This window comes from Oncorhynchus keta, chromosome 15 (assembly GCF_023373465.1).
Source record: "Oncorhynchus keta strain PuntledgeMale-10-30-2019 chromosome 15, Oket_V2, whole genome shotgun sequence".
Lineage (NCBI taxonomy): Eukaryota > Metazoa > Chordata > Actinopteri > Salmoniformes > Salmonidae > Oncorhynchus > Oncorhynchus keta.
In genome coordinates, this window is record NC_068435.1 from 12,976,034 (window position 1) to 13,001,533 (window position 25,500).

The 25,500-nt window shown below is 41.3% G+C and overlaps 2 protein-coding genes across 3 annotated transcripts; one reads left to right on the top strand and one right to left on the bottom strand.

Moving 5' to 3' along the window:
- The first annotated feature begins 1,097 nt into the window (after positions 1 to 1,097).
- LOC118394423 (complement factor H-like) lies at positions 1,098 to 4,267 on the top strand. Of its 2 annotated transcripts, none has more exons than XM_035787609.2 (6): positions 1,098 to 1,240; positions 1,588 to 1,779; positions 2,003 to 2,179; positions 3,061 to 3,186; positions 3,398 to 3,452; positions 3,535 to 4,267. In XM_035787609.2, exons 1-5 carry the CDS (start codon positions 1,180 to 1,182, stop codon positions 3,439 to 3,441), a joined length of 600 nt encoding a protein of 199 aa, XP_035643502.1. In that variant the 5' UTR covers positions 1,098 to 1,179; the 3' UTR covers positions 3,442 to 3,452; positions 3,535 to 4,267. The 2 variants fall into 2 exon arrangements, with proteins under 2 accessions (XP_035643502.1, XP_035643503.1); XM_035787610.2 differs by having other exon boundaries at positions 1,156 to 1,240; positions 3,427 to 3,452.
- Positions 4,261 to 24,049, bottom strand: zbtb41 (zinc finger and BTB domain containing 41). Its single transcript, XM_035787607.2, has 11 exons — positions 23,882 to 24,049; positions 22,139 to 23,399; positions 20,485 to 20,692; positions 19,494 to 19,563; positions 16,923 to 17,070; positions 15,583 to 15,712; positions 14,581 to 14,676; positions 14,244 to 14,350; positions 13,963 to 14,068; positions 12,773 to 12,861; positions 4,261 to 8,893 (listed from the first exon to the last, which is right to left on the bottom strand). The coding sequence occupies exons 2-11, from the start codon at positions 23,367 to 23,369 to the stop codon at positions 8,241 to 8,243; spliced, it is 2,838 nt and encodes a 945-aa protein (XP_035643500.1). The 5' UTR covers positions 23,370 to 23,399; positions 23,882 to 24,049; the 3' UTR covers positions 4,261 to 8,240.
- Positions 24,050 to 25,500: the final 1,451 nt, after the last annotated feature.

Sequence of the window (25,500 nt, forward strand, 5' to 3'; positions counted from 1 at the left end):
TTTATTTCTTTAGATATCCATTGTTCACCTAATACCTATTTTTTACTTTAAAATTGCGCTGTTCATTAGGGCCTGTCAGTAAGCATTTCACAGTAAGAACTACACCTGTTCTATTCAGCGCACGTGACAAATAAACTTTGATTTGATTTGACACAGACATGTCATATTTGGCAATTTGCACCATATCAATTCAATGCATCAGCATATTTTTGGTTTACACTTTTGGTCAAAAGCCAACAATCACGCTAGTCATGTCTCAGACTTTCCGTGGTTGAATTGGACAACAAAGTGTTAAGAAATTGGTGCAGTTCATAAAGAAACTGCAAATACTTGTTTGACCTTTGACATGTGTCTAAATAAATATGATTTGGTCTATGTATCCCTTAACATCTGCTTCTTGACTTCAATAGATCACAAAGCCGTCTGGAATTTTCAGTTTTTCACAACTGATTTGTCACATTGAAGGGAACAAAGGTCCATATGCTCTTCAAACACTTCATCCAGACATCGAAACATACTTCTAATTTTGCTACATGGCCCGTAGTCATTGCAAAATCCAATATTGCTTTCAATTTCAATATATCTCTTTAAATCAAATTTCTCCACAAAACTACACGTGTCAACCATTGATTAGTTCATATCTTAACACAACATTATTTGTGTGTGGATGCATAGTTTTTCACGGGACCTTAATCATGGACATTTCCTCAAAGAAATTGTTAATAAAATATCAATATGTCTCCTTGAATGATATCAGTCATTTACATTTCTCAACATGGATGCTTCTGAAACAGTCTCAAAATGATCAAATACTAATAACTTTGGTGAGACACTTACAGAACATAAGAAATATTTGGAACTAGTGGTTGGCCAATTTGACAGTTTCATGGGATTTCAAAAAAATAATTAAACACATAATTTCAGATTTAAACAATCATTATATTCATTATATGAACAATGACAATAATTAAATGTTAATTCATTCACTTTTTTTCCACTGTAATAAAAAGCCTTTGTTAATTGCGACATCTTGTATTTTTCCACAGTGCTGCCCAAAGGCACAAGTTTAAGATCCACCCCTGACAATAATTACCTTGGTTGAATTTAAAAAGCCCCAACTCAGACTCAGACTCCAGTTAATTCATTTCTCAGTGTACATGTAACACCAGAGGACAGAGAATGAAGGAAATACCACTGTCTGTCATTATTGTACTACACATCTGGTCCTACAGTGTTAAAGGTAAGACATTTTTATAAACACTAACTATTCATTCAATGAAGATTGCGTTTAGTATTCTTTACACATTCAAGGAATTGTGAGTACTGATGTTTTTTCTTAAGGCAGTGCCTATATGTGGTGTAACGTGTAAAATGGCCTAGTACAGGGCAGAAACACTCATCTATACATTCCTTATCCAAGATAAGTGGGTTAACTGCCTGTTCAGGGGCAGAACGACAAAGTACCTTGTCAGCTCGGGGGTTTGAACACGCAACCTTCCGGTTACTAGTCCAACGCTCTAACCACTAGGCTACGCTGCCGCCCCCAGATGATGCATAACAATAAATGTATTTTCTGTCAATTTCCAGCTCAAGAATCTGGAAAAGTCTGTGAAAGACCCCAACTGGACAATGGCTTTGTTGACCCGGAGCAGAACATGTACCAGGATGGCATGACTTTGACTTATGCCTGTGATAAAGGTCTGAAAACACCAATGGAAGGCTGGTGGGGGATGATTACATGTGAGAATGGTAGATGGTCTGATACTCCTCTGTGTACGGGTAAGTACTGTCTTCTCTAACCTAGATCTATAGCAAAGAGGCTTATGTAAGAGTGGTGTAAAAACTCAGGAAACTATCCCTTTCGGTACAGGAAAGAGAGGGATGTCAGTGTGACAGGACATATGATACACTTGTGTTGTGAACAGCGTTCAGTACTATCATCTCCTGTACTTCGTTGTCCTTCATTTCTTTACTAATCATTGTTTGTACTGTATCTTCACAGCCAGTCGTTCTTGTGATGCACCTCCTCAAGTGAACCATGCAACCGTTGTTCAACAATATCAAAACAACTTTAGTAATGGATCAAAAGTGGTTTATAAATGCAAAAGATCCTACATAATGGAAGGGAATGCAGATGTAGTCTGCCTTTTAGGAGAATGGACCTCCGCCCCCACATGCAGTGAGTACTGACTTAAAGGGATGTGCCAGATTTGGACAAATAAGCCCTTTTCCTACTTACCCTGAGTGAGATTAACTTGAGCATGCTATCCGTTCCAGTAGACTTCCAGTTATTGACTCGCACAACTACCCTTGTCTTCCTTCATTCTGGACGCAGGGATATACCATTTTTAACCATGACTTCATCTTGAGTTTGGGTAAATCGAAGCAGGGCTTAAAATCTCATACTATCCCTTTAAGATCCAACTGATTTCTGTATTCTGACATCTGTACTGCATGTTTTGTGTCACTGAAGACAGCAGTACAGCATTGACTTTGAGCTTCAGTCCAGAGTCCTCCAGAAGGCTTTCTCATAATATAACATAATCACGTGTTTAAAACTGACCATAAGCTTCCGTTTCGTTGAAAAGTCAAAAGTGAGCAAATAACATTTCATGTAATAATCACATCTATCTCTTAATCTGAAATCTAATCACATTATTGGTCAAGTACACATCTTTTTAGATGTTATCACATGTGCAGCAAAAATGCTTGTGTTTCTAGCTCCAACAGGGCAGTAATACATGGCATTAAAACCAATTGAAATAAATAACAATACACACATAATCCAGAAAAATTAAGAAATTAAGAAATATCAGAACAATATTTTTTTAATACGCTGCTATACTGTAAAGCTTAGCTTGGTCATTCATTAAAGACATAATAGGAATGTATTGGTACATTTTGAAAAGGTCATTTCGCAGCCTTCCTTGCTGAAATCTAACCTAATGCAGGTAAAGTCAATAACAACACATGCAACCTGTGGAAAACATTTATTTCTGCTTGCTGATTTCAATCTTTTACCAGATTCATTTTCACACCTACCATAACGCTCTCCAACAGGTCATGAGACCTTACGGAAGTGTAGGGACAAGGAGTTTCAGTGCAGTAACAGAAGGTGTATACCGACCATCTGGAGGTGCGACAAAGATGACGACTGTTCCGACAACAGCGACGAGGAAAACTGTGGTAAGTCAAAAACAAAAAACTTTTCTGAAATCTTCCAATTGCCTAGATATTAATATGCTAATTTAGCTAGAGGGGAAGGGAAGGTCTCGGTGGCTTTCATTCCTCTATGAACCTGTTTTATCTCAGTCATTCTCAGTAGGTGTATTTTGTCCCTTAGTTACAATAGTTGTACTTAAATAAATGTTACAGTAGGCCTATTTTTGTCTCTCAGAATATGAACTACCATGTCATCCCATTCAGGTTATGAAAAAGTAGATCCATAATGGGTATGTTTTTCGTGCATCCCTACACGGTGGATTACAAAACTTGTAAGAGTTTACAGTATTAAAAATATGATTTTTATTTCAGGTTGTTCATGATGAAGATGTGACTTACCGAAAGACCCGAGGATGGATAATACCTTGTCCAGTTGTGCACATATTACAACATATGTGTATTTTCTTAACAGGGCTAGGAACAGCAAATCACCCGAAGAGAGGAAAAGAAAAATAGATTGTTTAGGATAAAACTGATAAATGTAGCTTTTACATTTGGGTTATGATATAGAAAATGATTTATAGCACAAGGGCTTCAAAATTCAAGAGGCACTCGCACATCTAAACAGTCTTTTTTGCAGGTGCATGGTAACAGTTGAACAAGATGAAGGAAAAAGGAAACCGCACACTGCTCTTGATAGTATCACTGATCTTTAATGAGCTTACGTATCGGCCTCACGGCCTTCGTCAGGGCTTTTAGCACAAGGGGTTCAAATGGAGGGGAGCAGAGTAGGGTTCCATCATGACCGATCTCCATCATCTTAGGACTGGATAGAGCCTCCTGGGTGGTGCAGTGGTCTAAGGCTGTGCCAGTAGATATCCTGGTTCGAGTCCAGGCTTTGTCGCAGCCGCCCAGCCGGCAGGGATGTTCTTGTCCCGTTGCGCTCGAATGACTCCTGTGGTGGGATGAGTGCAATGCATGCTGACATGATCACTAGGTGTGCAATAGTAAAGAACTGCTCATGACTGGATTACATTTGGAAACAACAATATGAAACTGTCAATAAATTAATGTGTATGTGGGACACTGATCCTCCTGTATCTTACATATGGTTTTCTTTATTTAGAGGTTGAATTGGACAGAGAAGTCGAGTTTATTTAGAGGTTGTATTGGACAGAGAAGTCGAGTTTATTTAGAGGTTGTATTGGACAGACAGAAAGAAGTCAAGTTTATTTAGAGGTTGTATTGGACAGAGAAGTCGAGTTTATTTAGAGGTTGTATTGGACAGAGAAGTCGAGTTTATTTAGAGGTTGTATTGGACAGACAGAAAGAAGTCAAGTTTATTTAGAGGTTGTATTGGACAGAGAAGTCAAGTTTATTTAGAGGTTGTATTGGACAGACAGAAAGAAGTCAAGTTTATTTAGAGGTTGTATTGGACAGAGAAGTCGAGTTTATTTAGAGGTTGTATTGGACAGAGAAGTCGAGTTTATTTAGAGGTTGTATTGGACAGACAGAAAGAAGTCAAGTTTATTTAGAGGTTGTATTGGACAGAGAAGTCGAGTTTATTTAGAGGTTGTATTGGACAGACAGAAAGAAGTCAAGTTTATTTAGAGGTTGTATTGGACAGAGAAGTCGAGTTTATTTAGAGGTTGTATTGGACAGAGAAGTCGAGTTTATTTAGAGGTTGTATTGGACAGAGAAGTCGAGTTTATTTAGAGGTTGTATTGGACAGAGAAGTCAAGTTTATTTAGAGGTTGTATTGGACAGACAGAAAGAAGTCAAGTTTATTTAGAGGTTGTATTGGACAGAGAGAGAAGTAGAGTTGATTTAGAGGTTGTATTGGACAGAGAGAGAAGTCAAGTTTATTTAGAGGTTGTATTGGATAGACAGAGGAAAGTCAAGTTTATTAAGAGGTTGTATTGGATAGACAGAGAGAAGTCAAGTTTATTTAAGCAATAAGGCTTGAGGGGGTGTGGTATATGGCCAATATACCACGGCTAAGAGCTGTTCTTATGCACAATGCAACGCAGAGTGCCTGGATACTGGCCATATACCACATATCCCTGAGGTGCCTTATTGCTATTATAAACTGGTAACCAACATAATTAGACCAGTAAAAATAAATGTTTTGTCATAGCCATGATATACCATGGCTTTCAGCCAATCAGCATTCAGGGCTCGAACCACCCGGTTTATAATGCACATTAATGAACATGGTGATCAGGCAACATAAGGCAACATATACATCCCCATAAGGACAGTACATAAGGACAGTACATCCCCATAAGGACAGAAACCTATCATAAGTATCAAGCGTCTCAGAGTAGAAGTGCTGATTTAGAATCAGTTTTGCCTTTTAGATCATATTGAATAAGATTACATGGACGGAAGGATGGCCTGATCCTAGATCAGGGTGTTTTATACATACTACCTAGGCTGTTCCCTCCTGTCCATTGTGAACGAAACATGATATACATAATATACAGAATACTTTAAGATTGATTCAGACGTGGTTGACCTCATGATACACTGATTAAACAGCCCTTTCTAGTTTTGAGGAGCCTGCTGGGTGTCGGGACGTCACCCCTAGACGCATTGCATTTCCCCCACTGATGGTGTAATTGGTTATGGTTACTATTGGGGGAGGGGAAGCTGACAACACCATGATTGATCGTTACTCTAAAATTCTGTGGTAACTGGTAAGGAACGTGGAATATTATGGAACTTGATTTGCATGGGGAAAATGTGTTGTATAATACTTGTATAATAATTCAATTTAAATTGTGAATAAATAGCCAGATTACACCTGTAAGATTCAGACATACAGCCAGCTTTTTGGAAATTAGACATCCTGTTCTGGAATTACCTTTTGTAATCAATCAGGCTCCTGTCACAATATACATCACTCACTCACACTCATTTATGGAATGACAGAGATCTTAGGCTTTTGTGTGACAAGAGAAACTTTTAAAAAGTGTTCTTTGAACTAAAATATGATGAAAGACTTGGGGCTCAATCAAGGTGGTGCAACGTTTGGATGATCGAGATATAAATATATATAAAATTTAGCTGATGAGATTCCCTGTTCCACACGGCTGACAACTAGACCTGTTCGACACCATCTGTTTCTATCAGAGCGTTCGCCCCTGAATAAGCTGCAGAGGTTAAAAGAGCAGGACGATCGCATTTTATTTTAAGTATAGCTACATAAAAACTTCATAACCCATACATAACAGATTCATAACCCATTCATAACAGATTCATAACCCATACATAACCCATTCATAACAGATTCATAACCCATACATAACAGATTCATAACCCATACATAACCCATTCATAACAGATTCATAACCCATACATAACCCATTCATAACAGATTCATAACCCATACATAACCCATTCATAACAGATTCATAACCCATACATAACAGATTCATAACCCATACATAACAGATTCATAACCCATTCATAACAGATTCATAACCCATACATAACCCATTCATGACAGATTCATAACCCATACATAACCCATTCATAACAGATTCATAACCCATACATAACCCATACATAACCCATTCATAACCCATTCATAACAGATTCATAACCCATTCATAAACCATTCATAACAGATTCATAACCCATACATAAGATTCATAACCCATACATAACCCATTCATAACAGATTCATAACCCATTCATAACAGATTCATAACCCATACATAACCCATTCATATCCCATACATAACCCATTCATAACAGATTCATAACCCATTCATAACAGATTCATAACCCATACATAACCCATTCATATCCCATACATAACCCATTCATAACAGATTCATAAACCATTCATAACAGATTCATAACCCATACATAAGATTCATAACCCATACATAACCCATTCATAACCCATTCATAACAGATTCATAACCCATACATAAGATTCATAACCCATACATAACCCATTCATAACAGATTCATAACCCATTCATAACAGATTCATAACCCATACATAACCCATTCATATCCCATACATAACCCATTCATAACAGATTCATAACCCATTCATAACAGATTCATAACCCATACATAACCCATTCATATCCCATACATAACCCATTCATAACAGATTCATAACCCATTCATAACCCATACATAACCCATTCATATCCCATACATAACCCATTCATAACCCATTCATAACAGATTCATAACCCATACATAACCCATTCATATCCCATACATAACCCATTCATAACAGATTCATAACCCATTCATAACAGATTCATAACCCATACATAACCCATTCATATCCCATACATAACCCATTCATAACAGATTCATAACCCATTCATAACAGATTCATAACCCATACATAACCCATTCATATCCCATACATAACCCATTCATATCCCATACATAACCCATTCACAACAGATTCATAACACATTCATAAGATTCATAACCCATTCATAACAGATTCATAACAGATTCATAACCCATACATAACAGATTCATAACCCATTCATAACAGATTCATAACCCATACATAACAGATTCATAACCCATTCATAACAGATTCATAACACATTCATAACAGATTCATAACCCATTCATAACAGATTCATAACAGATTCATAACAGATTCATAACCCATTCATAACAGATTCATAACAGATTCATAACAGATTCATAACAGATTCATAACCCATTCATAACAGATTCATAACCCATACATAACCCATTCATAACATATTCATAACCCATTCATAACAGATTCATAACCCATTCATAACAGATTCATAACCCATTCATAACACATTCATAACCCATTCATAAACTATACATAAGCCATGCATAAGCAGGGCAAGAGCATTTTGTGAATGCTTATGTTAACAACCGCACCCTTCAAATAAACGTTACCTCTATGGGCTCATACAGTTTCGTATGGGTTATACATGTGTACTGTATGGGTTATAAATGTGTACTGTATGGGTTATAAATGTGTTATAATGTCCTTATGTCGGTACCCTTTAAATAAAATGTTGCCAAAAGAGAAGTATAGAGAGGCATTATCAATGGGCGACGTGGTCCGAGTTGGAGATGTTCTGGACGGGGGTGGCAGAGTCCAGGCCCAGCAGGGTGCCCAGGTACGACTGATCCCTGGGGTCCAACATCTGGTCAGGCTGCACCGGGTGAACAATGTTGGCCGGCTGGGGGGTAAGCGTGTACTTCTCCAGGAACGCCAGCTCTGTGGCAGTCTGGTACCCCCCAGCTGTCTGCTGCTGCCCCTGACCTTGGGGTGGGCAGGTTACGTGTCCCCTCAGGTCACCCTGTACCCCCGAGACCACCCTGGGCATCTGGACGGGCACCAGCGTGACAGGCACACACACATCGGAGGGGACATTCTGGAGAACTGTCTTGGGTTCAGCCCGGTACACTTTGGAGGGGCCGTGGGTATTATAAGGCAGAGTCACCATCTTATCCTCTGTCAGCACCACCGGAGGCTGCTGGCGGTGCTGCTGCTGGTGGTGCTGCTGCTGCTCAGTGGACTTAGCACCGTGTACATGGTCCATATGATACTTCAGCTTGTCTTTCCTCTTAAAGGTGGCACTGCAGTGCGGGCAGTTAAAGGGGCGGGCATCCGAGTGGATCACCATGTGCTTGGTGAGGGTCTTCTTAATGCGGAACGTCTGTTGGCACACGGGGCATCGGTAAGGTTTTTCACCTAGCAGAAGACATGACGGAAGTTAGTTGGGCAAACATAGTATTACAATTAGAGGGAAAAAAGGGGAGGGGGAGGTAGAGGGATTGGGAGGTAGAGGGATAGGGAGGTAGAGGGGAGGTAGGAGGTAGAGGAGATAGAGGGAAGGTAGAGGGAGGGTGGAGGTAGAGGAGATAGAGGGGAGGTAGAGAGAGGGTGGGTGTAGAGGAGATAGAGGGGGGTAGAGGGGAGGGTGGAGGTAGAAGAGATAGAGGGGAGGTAGAAAGAGGGTAGAGGTAGAGGAGATAGGGGGTGGTAGAGGGGGTGGAGTTAGAGGAGATAGAGGGGAGGTGGAGGGGAGGTAGAGGGGAGGGTGGAAGTTGAGGAGATAGAGGGGAGGTCGAGGGGAGGGTGGAGGTTGAGGAGATAGAGGGGAGGTAGAGGGCAGAGTGGAGGTAGAGGAGATACAGTGCCTTGCGAAAGTATTCGGCCCCCTTGAACTTTGCGACCTTTTGCCACATTTCAGGCTTCAAACATAAAGATATAAAACTGTATTTTTTTTGTGAAGAATCAACAACAAGTGGGACACAATCATGAAGTGGAACAACATTTATTGGATATTTCAAAGTTTTTTAACAAATCAAAAACTGAAAAATTGGGCGTGCAAAATTATTCAGCCCCTTTACTTTCAGTGCAGCAAACTCTCTCCAGAAGTTCAGTGAGGATCTCTGAATGATCCAATGTTGACCTAAATGACTAATGATGATAAATACAATCCACCTGTGTGTAACCAAGTCTCCGTATAAATGCACCTGCACTGTGATAGTCTCAGAGGTCCGTTAAAAGCGCTGAGAGCATCATGAAGAACAAGGAACACACCAGGCAGGTCCGAGATACTGTTGTGAAGAAGTTTAAAGCCGGATTTGGATACAAAAAGATTTCCCAAGCTTTAAACATCCCAAGGAGCACTGTGCAAGCGATAATATTGAAATGGAAGGAGTAACAGACTACTGCAAATCTACCAAGACCTGGCCGTCCCTCTAAACCTTCAGCTCATACAAGGAGAAGACTGATCAGAGATGCAGCCAAGAGGCCCATGATCACTCTTGATGAACTGCAGAGATCTACAGCTGAGGTGGGAGACTCTGTCCATAGGACAACAATCAGTCATATTGCACAAATCTGGCCTTTATGGAAGAGTGGCTAGAAGAAAGCCATTTCTTAAAGATATCCATAAAAAGTGTCGTTGAAAGTTTGTCACAAGTCACCTGGGAGACACACCAAACATGTGGAAGAAGGTGCTCTGGTTAGATGCAACCAAAATTGAACTTTTTGGCAACAATGCAAAACGTTATGTTTGGCGTAAAAGCAACACAGCTCATCACCCTGAACACAACATCCCCACTGTCAAACATGGTGGTGGCAGCATCATGGTTTGGGCCTGCTTTTCTTCAGCAGGGACAGGGAAGATGGTTAAAATTGATGGGAAGATGGATGGAGCCAAATACAAGACCATTCTGGAAGAAAACCTGATGGAGTCTGCAAAAGACCTGAGACTGGGACAGAGATTTGTCTTCCAACAAGACAATGATCCAAAACATAAAGCAAAATCTACAATGGAATGGTTCAAAAATAAACATATCCAGGTGTTAGAATGGCCAAGTCAAAGTCCAGACCCGAATCCAATCGAGAATCTGTGGAAAGAACTGAAAACTGCTGTTCACAAATGCTCTCCATCCAACCTCACTGAGCTCGAGCTGTTTTGCAAGGAGGAATGGGAAAAAATGTCAGTCTCTCGATGTGCAAAACTGATAGAGACATACCCCAAGCGACTTACAGCTGTAATCGTAGCAAAAGGTGGCGCTACAAAGTATTAACTTAAGGGGGCTGAATAATTTTGCACGCCCAATTTTTCAGTTTTTGATTTGTTAAAAAAGTTTGAAATATCCAATAAATGTCGTTCTACTTCATGATTGTGTCCCACTTGTTGTTGATTCTTCACAAAAAAATACAGTTTTATATCTTTATGTTTGAAGCCTGAAATGTGGCAAAAGGTCGCAAAGTTCAAGGGGGCCGAATACTTTCGCAAGGCACTGTAGAGGGGAGGCAGAGGGGAGGGTGGAGGTAGAGGAGATAGAGGGGAGGTAGAGGGCAGAGTGGAGGTAGAGGAGATAGAGGGGAGGTAGAGGGGAGGGTGGAGGTAGAGGAGATAGAGGGGAGGCAGAGGGGAGGGTGGAGATAGAGGGGAGGCAGAGGGGATAGAGGGGGGTAGAGGGGAGGGTGGAGGTAGAGGAGATAGAGGGGATGTAGAGAGAGGGTGGAGGTAGAGGAGATAGGGGGAGGTAGAGGGGGTGGAGGTAGAGGAGAGGGTGGAGGTTGAGGAGATAGAGGGGAGGGTGGAGGTTGAGGAGATAGAGGGGAGGTAGAGGGCAGAGTGGAGGTAGAGGAGAGGTGGAGGGGAGGTAGAGGGGAGGGTGGAGGTTGAGGAAATAGAGGGGAGGTAGAGGGGAGGGTGGAGGTTGAGGAGATAGAGGGGAGGTAGAGGGCAGAGTGGAGGTAGAGGAGATAGAGGGGAGGTAGAGGGGAGGGTGGAGGTAGAGGAGATAGAGGGGAGGCAGAGGGGAGGGTGGAGGTAGAGGAGATAGAGGGGAGGCAGAGGGGAGGGTGGAGGTAGAGGAGATAGAGGGGAGGCAGAGGGGAGGGTGGAGGTGGAGGAGATAGAGGGGAGGGTGGAGGTAGAGGAGATGGAGGTAGAGGGAGGGTGGAGGTAGAGGAGATAGAGGGGAGGCAGAGGGGAGGGTGGAGATAGAGGAGATAGAGGGGAGGGTGGAGGTAGAGGAGATGGTGGTACAAAGTATTAACTTAAGGGGGCTGAATAATTTTGCACTCCCAATTTTTCAGTTTTTGATTTGTTAAAAAAGTTTGAAATATCCAATAAATGTCGTTCCACTTCATGATTGTGTCCCACTGGTGTCCCACAGAGGGGAGGGTGGAGGTAGAGGAGATAGAGGGGAGGCAGAGGAGATAGAGGGGAGGCAGAGGAGATAGACGGGAGGCAGAGAAGATAGAGGGGAGGGTGGAGGTAGAGGAGATAGAGGGGAGGCAGAGGGGAGGCAGAGGAGATAGAGGGGAGGGTGGAGGTAGAGGAGATAGAGGGGAGGCAGAGGAGATAGAGGGGAGGGTGGAGGTAGAGAAGATAGAGGGGAGACAGAGGAGATAGAGGGGAGGGTGGAGGTAGAGGAGATAGAGGGGAGGGTGGAGGTAGAGGAGATAGAGGGGAGGGTGGAGGTAGAGGAGATAGAGGGGAGGCAGAGGAGATAGAGGGGAGGGTGGAGGTAGAGAAGATAGAGGGGAGACAGAGGAGATAGAGGGGAGGGTGGAGGTAGAGGAGATAGAGGGGAGGGTGGAGGTAGAGGAGATAGAGGGGAGGCAGAGGAGATAGAGGGGAGGGTGGAGGTAGAGAAGATAGAGGGGAGACAGAGGAGATAGAGGGGAGGGTGGAGGTAGAGAAGATAGAGGGGAGACAGAGGAGATAGAGGGGAGGGTGGAGGTAGAGGAGATAGAGGGGAGGGTGGAGGTAGAGGAGATAGAGGGGAGGCAGAGGGGAGACAGAGCGGGGTAAAGGTTTTGTTGTGGCCCTTTGTCTGTAAAATAGTAAAAAACCTTTTAAAAAACAGATGAAAAGCAGACATTCATTGAAGCGTGTGTATAGTGTGATGGCTGCTGGTCTAGGAAATGAAAGCAGGTCGGTATGTTGCCTGCCACACCTATCATCTATTCATTGCACATCTACGTCCACCAAATACATTTGTTCTGGATGAATATGTCAATAAACGCTCAATGTGAAAAGAAAGTTGTGCTGACCAGGCAAACAGACATTCACAGCTTATATTGTCATCTTACCTGAGTGTGTTCTGAAGTGCATCTCCAGACTGGACTTCCCTTTGAACTCCTTCTTACAGACCTCACACTGATGCACAGCTGTTTTATACCTATAGAATCCACACACATGTTCCCAATGCTTAGTCTTTTTCACAAATAGTCAACTAGACACCATAGAAGATTCTCTTCAACAGTAAAAAATATATATATTTTTTTTAATTTGACAAACACAGGGTTTGTTCCATCTGGGTTGTTGGGTTGATAAAATGTAGTATCAATAAAGTAATTATAATTATATAATTGTAATTATACCAGCGACAGCGAGTACAAGAAATTGAAACCAAAAAAGACATTTTCAACGTCTTTTCAACATCTTGTGCTCCTAGGGTAGCCGCATTAATACCAACAAACTATATGACTGTATGTGTTTGACTGTCCAGATATGGAAGTCATGTACTGTGAATTTACTTTGTTTTATTGAATATCGTGTGAAAATGTGTTTCACTATGCAATTGTTGTTTGTCCAATGCTGTTTATTCTGCCTATTTTCTTGATCCTTTAATAAAAACTCATATAAAAAAATCCCTTTGGCGCCCTGCTGTGTCTAAATCCAGACTGACACTTTAAATCTAGAACATATTGGTCACGTTCCAGCATGACCACATTGCAGATGTTACGTTTCATCAACCAACGGTTACATGCCACGTCATCAGATTGCTATATTATATGATGTAGTTAGCTGATATGTTAACACCTACTCAGTCGTTGTGAGATCTGTCATGCATCTGCAATGTAGTCAACCGAGTTGTGAGATCTGACATGCATCTGCAATGTAGTCAACCGCATTGTGAGATCTGACATGCACCTGCAATGTAGTCAACCGCATTGTGAGATCTGACATGCACCTGCAATGTAGTCAACCGCGTTGTGAGATCTGACATGCACCTGCAATGTAGTCAACCGCATTGTGAGATCTGACATGCACCTGCAATGTAGTCAACCGCATTGTGAGATCTGACATGCATCTGCAATGTAGTCAACCGCGTTGTGAGATCTGACATGCATCTGCAATGTAGTCAACCGCGTTGTGAGATCTGACATGCATCTGCAATGTAGTCAACCGCGTTGTGAGATCTGACATGCACCTGCAATGTAGTCAGCCTGGAACGCGCCCATTCCCTCCATCTCCATCCACCATCAGGACCACTTACTTCTGCCACACCTTCTCTCCCAGGTGGACACTTTTGTAATGGACGGTCAGGTGATCATGACGCCTGAAACACTTCCCACACTCCTCACACTGGTGGGCTTTCTCCCCTGATAACAACCAAAGGGAGAGTCAATTAAATTATTATCCCCGTAAGACAATTAGTGTGCAGCGTAAAAACATACAAACAGGTCCAGGACCATGTATGAAGAAATAACCCAGGGGAACATTTGACTCTCTTCTGCACGGCTACGGAACATAACACGGAAGGTGTGTGTACTGTACCCGAGTGTATCTTCTGGTGTTTGGTCAGATGGTCGTGGCGTATGAACGTCTTTCCGCATTCGTCACACTCGTAGCGCTTGTCGTCGTGGTGGACTCGAAGATGAAGCCTATCAGAATAAAGTTGGGGGTTCAAGTTTTTAACAAATGTTAATATGCAATTAAAACAGGCCAAGCGTTTGATTTATTTTGTATTAAATGATGACAAAATTATGATACAATTATTTTCTCTGGAGAAGACAAAAACTACCCAATAGAAACCTCATGAACATGGGAATCCACCCATAGGGTGATAGCCAATAAGAACTAGGTACGTCATGAAATGCCCAAGCATATTGACCTATAAGAGCTGCCGTGGCGGAAACTCTGTCCACAGATACTGCAGAGGTGAGGTTTCTCTCCGCTGTGAATCCGCAAATGTTCTCTCAACGTTGTCCTACGGACATAAAAAAGAACCACATTACAATCAATGGAGTTAGATTCGGGGCGGCAGCGTAGCCTAGTGGTTAGAGCGTTGGACTAGTAACCGGAAGGTTGCGAGTTCAAACCCCCGAGCTGACAAGGTACAAATCTGTCGTTCTGCCCCTGAACAGGCAGTTAACCCACTGTTCCCAGGCCGTCATTGAAAATAAGAATATGTTCTTAACTGACTTGCCTGGTTAAATAAAGGTAAAATGAAATGAAAAGATTGATAGTAGACCAGTCACTAAAGTTGAGACTGTTACCATGTGAGCAGTGATAGACACAATACCACTAAGGTTCTGCTTTTCTTTTCTTAGTCAACCTTGTGTTCTGTTTCTTTGTGTTCTTGAACGTAGCCCTGTTTCTTTGTGTTCTGGAAAGTAGCCCTGTCTTTCATTTTTGTTCATTAATTTCACCTGTGTTCGTGTCTCACCTGGTCTCATCAGCTCCCAATTTAGTTCAGTTCTTTATGTTTGTGTAGTTGTGAGGTATTGTTTGTTTTTGACTGCCTGCCTGTGTTTGACCTTTGCCTGCCTGTGTTTGACCTTTGCCTGCCTGTGACCACGGTTCCTGCCTTCTGCGATGTCTCAATAAACATTTGCCGCGCTCTGCACGTGAATATACACCTTTTTCTCCCTGGGTATTCATTACAACCACCACCAAAAATAATTGTTAAAAAGAAATTGGTTAAAAGTTTTGTTAAAAGTTATAACATTAGTAGTTGTTGTGTAAAACAACATAGAAATTCAATGTAATCACACTTACATGTGCAGTATTTTAAGCACTGCTGTTTATTTTAGTATTTTTTATTTATTTATCATTTTCCCACAACACAAAAAAAATAACATCAACCTGTTTATTGTAGCTGTGACAATCCTACCTCTCCCTCACTGACTTCCCACAGATTAAGCAGGTCCATTTTCTCTTGCCCCCATGTGTACATTCAATGTGCCTCTTCCTGTTACCCGTGTCGTTGAACTGGCGGCCACAGATGTCACATGGGAACGGACCTGTGGACAGAGTCAAAGGTCAATTCAATATCCCTGTGTCACAGCCTTACTTTGCAATCCAACATCAACATCTGATCATTGATTAACGTTAAGCTTCTACAAACTTGATAGCATTCTCTTCAGTGATTATACAACCTTTTCCTTGACTCCCAATGTTTTTGAGGACAATAAACCCGAACGTGGTATTTCTATTTATTTTGGATCCCAATAGTTCCTGCCAAGGCAGCAGCTACTCTTCTCGGGGTGCAGCAACATTAAGGCAGTTTATACCATTTTAAAAACATTACAATACATTCACAACAGATTTCACAACATATTAAGTGTGTGTCCTCAGGCCTGTACTCTACTACCACATATTTACATCACAAAATCCATGTGTGTATAGCGTGTGTGTTATCGTGTGTGTATGCAGGTGTCTGTGCCTGTGTGTCTCTTCACAGCCTCCACTGTTCCATAAGGTGTATTTTTATCTGTTTTTTTAATCTGATTCTACTGCTTGCATCAGTTACTTGATGTGGAATAGAGTTCCATGTATTCATAGCTCTACGTAGTACTAGTCTATTCTGTGCTGCCCTGTTTGGAGCCAATTGAAATTTTCCCAAGTCTCTCATTGTGGCACCTTACCACACGACTGAACAGTAGTAGTCCAGGTTTGGCAAAACTAGGGCCTGTGGAACCTGCCTTGTTGATAGTGCTGTTAAGAAGAAATATCGCCCAAAATGTAATTTAAGGTGCTCCAAAGCTTTTAACTGTCATTGTTTATATCATTTAATTTTTGTTTCATAGTATAGTTTCTTCTTTTTATTCAGTTTAGTCACATGATTTCTAAATTTTCAGTACGTAATGCCATACCTTTTGCCTCATCCCTCTCAACCATACAATTTTTTAAATTCCTCATCAATCCAATGGGATTCAACAGTAACACTTAGGGCATATAGTTATAACGTATTATTACTTGTTATAACCATGATAATGCTTTATACATTAACTTATAATATGTTACGCCTTTCAACTGGCTCAAAATGACAGATAATACGCGATTCATCCCTTCACTAACACATTATAAGCTGTTCATTCATACTTAATGACAAGGCTAATAAAGCATTACGACCCATTATCTGTACGGCCTAGAGTCAAGAGGTACAATACATTTATCTATTATCTAAATAGGTTGGATAAAAGCAATTAAATGACATTTCCCATTCATTACCTAAATGGTACTTTTCTTGATGCTTCAAGCGGGCAAACCTGGACTTGAAGTAGTCGTCGCAGAAGGCACATTTGAAGGGTCGGTCTTGCGTGTGTAGAATCATGTGCTCCTCCAGATGGGGTCTACGTGTGAAAGACTTGTGGCAGATCTGAACCAGGAAGAGCAGAGAGAGAAGATGATTCCAGAATACACTGACTGTACTTACAGAATACACTGACTGTACTTACAGACTACACTGACTGTACTTACAGAATACACTGACTGTACTTACAGACTACACTGACTGTACTTACAGACTACACTGACTGTACTTGCAGAATACACTGACTGTACTTACAGAATACACTGACTGTACTTACAGAATACACTGACTGTACTTACAGAATACACTGAGTGTACTTACAGAATACACTGACTGTACTTACAGAATACACTGAGTGTACTTACAGAATACACTGACTGTACTTACAGAATACCTTGACTGTACTTACAGAATACACTGAGTGTACTTACAGAATACACTGAGTGTACTTACAGAATACCTTGACTGTACTTACAGAATACACTGACTGTACTTACAGAATACACTGACTGTACTTACAGAATACACTGACTGTACTTACAGAATACACTGACTGTACTTGCAGAATACACTGACTGTACTTACAGAATACACTGAGTGTACTTACAGAATACACTGAGTGTACTTACAGAATACCTTGACTGTACTTACAGAATACACTGAGTGTACTTACAGAATACACTGAGTGTACTTACAGAATACACTGACTGTACTTGCAGAATACACTGACTGTACTTGCAGAATACACTGACTGTACTTACAGAATACACTGAGTGTACTTACAGAATACACTGAGTGTACTTACAGAATACACTGACTGTACTTACAGAATACCTTGACTGTACTTACAGAATACACTGACTGTACTTACAGAATACACTGACTGTACTTACAGAATACCTTGACTGTACTTACAGAATACACTGACTGTACTTACAGAATACACTGACTGTACTTACAGAATACACTGACTGTACTTACAGAATACACTGACTGTACTTGCAGAATAACTGACTGTACTTACAGAATACACTGACTGTACTTGCAGAATACACTGACTGTACTTACAGAATACACTGACTGTACTTGCAGTGAATCATTCTGTGGACTATGTGTATCACTCTGTGGACTATGTGTATCATTCTGTGGACTATGTGTATCATTCTGTGGACTATGTGTATCATTCTGTGGACTATGTGTATCATTCTATGGAATATGTGTATCATTCTGTGGACTATGTATATCACTCTGTGGACCATGTGTATCATTCTGTGGACTATGTGTATCATTCTATGGACTATGTGTATCATTCTGTGGACTATGTGTATCATTCTATGGAATATGTGTATCATTCTGTGGACTATGTATACCACTCTGTGGACTATGTGTATCATTCTGTGGACTATGTGTATCATTCTGTGGACTATGTGTATCATTCTGTGGACTATGTGTATCATTCTATGGACTATGTGTATCATTCTGTGGAATATGTATTATGTAATGTGTACAGATGTAGGATCTTAATATGAGCCAGTTCGCTACAGAAGGAAAGTAATCCTGCAGCAACAGGAAATGTGAATTATTATGTGGATTATAATTCATGGGACACACATTCTTGTAGGGGTTGATACATTTTGCTATACTATGGGAAAAATAAGTCTGACATTTCTATGTGGAAATTACAGACACCAGAAGTCCTTTTAAACCTCAAATACACTACAGGTTTTCAATTTCCTGCATTGCATCTATAGGTATATATTATAGAGTGGTCCTTGTGTGTAAATATTGCATCACTCATCTCATATGTATATACTGTATTCTATACTATGCCACTGTATCTTAGCCCTATGCCGCTCTGACATACATGTGTATATATTGTTAATCCATTCCTTACTTTGATTTACGTGTATTTTGGGTAAATGTTGTGAAACTGTTAAGATACTACTTGTTAAATATTACTGCATTGTCAGAGCTAGAAACACAAGCATTTCCCTACACCCGCATATAACATCTGCTTAACACGTGTATGTGACAAAATTGATTTGACTTGATTTGATTTTGACTCAACTTCTGAAAGACATCTCATTTCATATGGCTATGCAATGACGTCACTTGAACTTGATGAGCTAATGGTTGTGCACCTACCATGTGGCTCAGTTGATAAGAGCACGGCGCTTGCAACAACAGGGTTGTGGGTTCGATTTTCACGGGGGGGACAAGTATGAAAAATGTATGCAAGTGTATTTGGATAAGAGCGTCTGCTAAATATTAAAACCAAGCTTCTTAGGCTCAAAGTGTTGATATTGATCAGTGAGAGACAATCATATTATAAGGGCTCAATGTGAGTGATCCCTTCAAAATATGCTTGTAGTCTGAATCTTGGGTCTAGCGTTTTACTCCTTATCTCATTTTCTATACTGTGTCCGTTACAGGAAACATTTTCTTTTTTTTGGATTGTGTTTCATAAAATAAAACAAGTCAAAGCTTACATCACACTTCCATCCATCGTTCTTCTTCCTCCTCATGGCCAGGAACTCCTGAATGTGATCCGGGTGGAACCTGAAAGCACAGTGGTAACACATAGTTAGTACACCCTTGACTTCATTATTCATTCCTTTTCACTCCGTGGAGAGCAGAGGGCCTCCATATAAACACGCAGTACAACATGGACCTGTCTGGATCCCTTTGACACTGCACTACGCTGTGACACGTGTCCACAAGGTGGTAAAGCAAATGATTTGAACTTTAAGTACACTACATAGAACTAAGTGAGAAAAGACTGGTGGACTACAGTGTAATCCATTTATCTCAATAAACTCTATCCCTGAAGAGCAATGAAATAATCCCCATTATAGAACTGCTAATAACATCTAGATCAGGGCATATATTGATCAACTCAGATTACTACTAACCAGAAACCCCTTTAACCTGAAAGACTACAAACAAACTTTAAACTTGTCGAGCAATGGTTTCCTTGACCCAGATTAAGCCTAGTAATTGACTAAAACACACTTCCAATGGAGAATCTCCATTGATTGATTGTTAATCCAGGACTAGGCTTAATCTGGGTCTGGGAAACCAGCCCATAGTTTGGAAGGGCTGTTAATAAGGTTTAAATTCAACCACTAAATAAATATCCTCATCCTTTTTATTCATACGAACATGATTTTAATCATTTGAATTTAGAGTGATTATTTTCCTAAAAGATCAATTTTTAGGGATTTATAATCATCTAAATATATAACATGTATAAGAGTGTAATGTGAATATCAGGGTTGGGGGACAAGTCCATTTCAATTCAGTCAATTCGGGATGTAAACTGTAATTCCTATTCCAATTCAAATGTTCCTCAAAGCTTCTCTATTAGAAAAAATTTGGAATTGGAATTTCTGTTTACTTCCTGAATTGGCTGAATTGAAATGGAACTGACCCCAACCCTGGTGAACAGAGAATGATGATGGGACAGGAACGAAGGCTCGCCTTCTGACGTGTTTGGCGAGGGTCTTTTTGCTGGCGTGGAGCTTGTTGCAGAAGGAGCACTTGTGGTCCTTCTTCTGGAAGGGGGCGTCACTGGCGTGCTTCTTCTTGTGTACAGTGAGGTTCGACTTGGTGGAGTAACACTGCAGACACACGTCACACTGGAAGGGCTTCTCTCCCGTGTGTACCCTGGTGTGACTCTCATACTTCCCTACGCAAAATACAGAGAAAAACATCAGAATATTATGAGTTATAATAAAGTATTCGGTGCATGTTATGGCTAGGCTCAAAAGACAGATACAGTGGGGCACAACTGCAGCACAGATAGAACAATGACACAGATATTTCACTGGATGTTTAAATGTGAAGCATTGGCTTGGCATTTCCACTCATTACCAAATATGGTAGTGAGAGGAAGCCCAATGGCGGGCAGTGGGAAAAGATGGAGTTTGGCCGACATTCTGCAAATTTTCTCATCGATGAAACATTTGATCTCAATACAGTTTTCTGTTCCCAAAACTAGAATCGGTTATAGAGAGTGGACAATTTTTTAATTTTATTTAACGAGGCAAATCAGTTAAGATTACAGCCTAGAAACAGTGGATTAACTGCCTTGTTCAGGGGTAGAACCACAGATTTTTACCATGTCACCTTTCAGTTACTGGCCCACCGCTCTAACCACTAGGCTACCTGCCAGACTAAGAATAATTGACTTTACTCTTCGCAAAAGTAAAAATAATAACGACGTTTAGGACTGCAAGTGTGAATTGAGTTATTGCACAAGCGCACTTCACAGAGTAGGTGTTCCCTAACGGAAATATACAGATGATGCTAGAATGCGCCAATAGGATCTCGCTAGCTCGTGCTTTCCTCTGCCCACCTCCTTGCTTGTTCTGCCCACTATGGGGGCAGCAGGTAGCCTAGTGGTTAGAGTGGAGGTGAGGTAGGTAGCCTAGTGGTTAGAGTGGAGGTGAGGTAGGTAGCCTAGTGGTTAGAGTGGAGGTGAGGTAGGTAGCCTAGTGGTTAGAGTGGAGGTGAGGTAGGTAGCCTAGTGGTTAGAGTGGAGGTGAGGTAGGTAGCCTAGTGGTTAGAGTGGAGGTGAGGTAGGTAGCCTAGTGGTTAGAGCATTGGGCCAGTAACCGAAAGGTTTCTGGATCGAATCCCCAAGCTGTCGTTCTGCCCCTGAAAAAGGTTAACCAAGTGTCATCGTAAATAAGAAGTTGTTCTTAACTGACCTGCCTAGTTTAAAAAAAATGCTAATTTGTTCCCATTGGAAACGAAAGGCTGTCTGTCTTGGTTTAGTTCTAAAAAATATTTGACCGCAGTCCTTCAGGGCTTCCATGTCTGCTCTTGAAAACTCCACTGAGTCACTTGATTGGCAGTCAAACCAATTAAGCCTACTACTTACTTCGTTGCTAAGAGAAGAGGACAAAAAACAGTGGCTGTTTAAATGTTGGTTATGTATTAATTATTCAATATATTATTATTGTTTAATATCTTATTATTATGTTGAATGTTGGTTATTGTTTTATTATTATGTTGTCATGTATGTTCTTAATCTGTTGTTGTGTAATATCAGCTCAGAAACAACTGCCTACATAGATACTATGTAATCAGTGCAATGCATTTAAATAAACTCTTTAAGGAGAGTACCTACCTGTGCGGTCAAAGGTCTTGTCACACTTGGGGCACTTGAGCGTCTTCTTGCTTACGCTCTGGATGATGACAGGAGCCAGTCCCTCTGGGTACACTGCTCCATAGTTAGAACCATTGGCAGCCTGACTATATACCTCCACCTCATTGACTGTGTGGTGTTCTGTTGTCTCCACCTCTGAACTCTCACCGCTCTCTCTTGCTCTCCGTACTAACGCACTTTGACGTTCCTCCACCATCTCCTCCTCCTCCCTCTCCTCTTCTGCCTCCTCACCCTCGGTTGGGGTGAGTGCATCTCCTGTGTCGGATATGTGCTTTGGTTTTCTCCCATCTTCTTCTTCTTCCTCGTCGTCTTCCTCTGTGGTGGTTGGGTCTCGACTAGCAGGGTCTTGAAGTAGCGTCCCCTCTGTTGCGCCGGAGCTGTCCGCGTCCCCTCTCTCCAATTTAGCGGGAACTCTCCTCCTGCGGGCAGACCTCCGGGTCGTGGTTACCATGGTAGTAACCTCTTGATTGCCCACCTTTTCTCTGGCGTCTACTTCGGTGTTGCTACTGTGGTTCCTGTTTAAATGGTTCTCCAGAGACTTCTTGTAGCAAAACGTGCGGCTGCAGAACGAACAATGGTGGGCACCAGAATGGACTGGGCTTTGGACCCCGACACAGTCCGATGGAAGGTCAGAAGCTATAGAGGTCTTCTCTGAGCTTGGTTCCCCCACGGACTTAACCTCCACTCGGGCAAGCGCTGGCCGGCCATCCCCCTCTCCTGCCAGGAGCTTCACTACATCCAACATGTCCAGGAAGCCGGCCGCTTCAGTCAGGGCAGGGACCTCGCTCTCAGGAATGACGCACTCGGCCGTGTAAAGGAGGTGCAGTAAGTGTTGGAACACAGAATCCTCCACGTGGTCGAGAATCACGTGATCGGCGGTTGGGTTTTTGGTCAGCTCGGCGTGGAAGTAGCTGCTACCGTGTGCTAACATGGCTTTGTGGGCCCTGTAGCGCTTCCCGCCCACACTGACGGAGACGTCGCAGAACCTCTGCTTCGTTCGGTCCTCGTTTAGAAACTTGAGGAGGTTGTCGCCATGCTGCATCATGGTCAGGTGCCTCTTTTGTGATGGAGGAACTGTCTCTGAGTCAGTCATGGTATTGTTGTCCAGTGAGTCAATTTGCCCACTGGCACTAGCACGGACCTTTCCTCTTCTCTTTGGGGGTTGAGGTTGGTTGGGTTTTCTCGTCATCATTATGTTAAATGGGGAACCATTCAAAGAGTTCTGAAAAAAAGACATAATTTCAAGAAACAGCCTATGTCAGTAGAAAGTTATGTTGTACATGTTATTACACAGCCTGTAAGGCAAGGTGAGAGGTAAAGACAGATGTAGCTTATAGATGCAGTTGATTATACGTGTATACGTTACTGTTATAGCCAGCCTTTGATATTTTGGCTAATGTTTTGTGAAAGCCAATGTATGCAGTGACATGGGTGTATCAACAACTCAACCGCTGACAACGTTGTTATATTGCAAATTCGAGCCAACGTAGCATGCAGCCAACTCAATTCAGTTTTGATGTGCATCAGCAGTTGGCTTACAATGTTGCAGTCTCAAATTCGCTATCCACCTCAAGGACCCCTATGTTATGGTCTGTACAACAGCCCCCCCAACCCCACACCCCCCGAAGAGGAGAACGTTGACAAACGACCCTTACTGCCCCTTTGGGAAAGCATTCGTGCGAGTGAAATAATGTTCAAACCTACCTTAGAAGTGTAAGCACGCTAAGAAAAAAAACGAAATACATGTGTACATCTCTACTCGGAGATAAATAGAAAAATGACAATTTCCTGAATATCGCAAAACGCCCCACCTTCACATTCTTGGGGAAACGTCGCAAACAAACAACGCGCTCGTTCATTGGCTGTTTCAGCTTTTGTCCTCGAGCCCTTTGTGTAACAGTAATCAGAGAGAAATGTCACACAAAAAGCCGTCAGAAACCCTTTGATATTTCTCTCATATTTATGCAGGTACGTGTAAATTGTTTTAAACGGTAACAGCCGTTGTGTGCTTTGTGTTCCTTGATAAAAGGTGAAGAATGTGCTGAACTGTAACACATGATTCGCCTATGCGAATTTATAGTCTATGTGGCATTGTGGGTATTGTAGTGAAATACGACCTAGGGAACCTGTATAGAGAGTTGTAGGATGAAAGGACTGTGAACGCCTTCATCTATCAGTCTCACAGTCATAACCCACTTAAAAATGAATAGAGGAGAATAATAAAACATATTGATTAGGAAAATGAATGATTGGGAACCCATGATAATAATCAAACCGTTCCTCAAACTGGTCTTCAACAGTATAGACTTCTTTAGTGTTCTGCTCTTATTCACCCTTGTTTCAATGACCTACTTGCAATTTGGATTATGACATGTTATTTACATACATTAGACAACGTCATAATGTAATAATAATAAACATAATGTCATAATGTCAGCGTCAACACTGATCAATTAATCAGCATCAACAAGTATGGCATGTAAAATCAATACCTCTGTGAGATTTACTGACATCATGCAAATGAACTCCCCATGTACAGTATGCTATTGTGGAAAAATGACCCCAGCCATTATCACCTTAACTGCACTAGCTTCATTCACTTCCGTCAATCTACAGAAATAACATTACCTACTAGCTATACAATTGTAATGTTATAGCTGAAAAGGGGGAAATATGAGAAATGATTCACACTGACTCATAGAATCAGTGACGAAATGAACATTTAGAACTGTATTTGTACTGGCCTTGGTTAAAGCTAAACATAAGATAATTAATCCGTAGGTTATTTTCAATGTGTTGCCACATTTAATAACATAAATGCCAAGTAACAAACAACATGCGATTGTACACTAAATAGCCATGTTCCTAACTGCTGTCACGCTCTAACTAGCACATGCGCCAAAGGAGACAGTATAAATTAAACCATTCATCACATCACATTCCCCAAATATTTATCTACAGTATGTTTACATTCAAACCCTGTCTACTGTTATTAGATAATGTTGCGATCAAGATGACCATTTAAAATCACAGGTGAACCTTTCGAGTTTGAATAACCCATAAAGTACCTTCTGATCTTCTCAAAACAATTTTTATTATTGATTTTTTCATTTAACCTTTTTTTTAACTAAAGCAAGTTAGTTAAGAACAAATTCTTATTTACAATGACGACCTACCAAAATGCAAAAGGCCTCCTGCCGGGAAGGGGCTGGGATAAAAAAACATTTTTTGGGGGGACAAAATACACACCATGACCGACAAGAAAGACAGCACAACACTACATAAAGAGAGACCTAAGACAACAACATAGCATGGCAGTAACA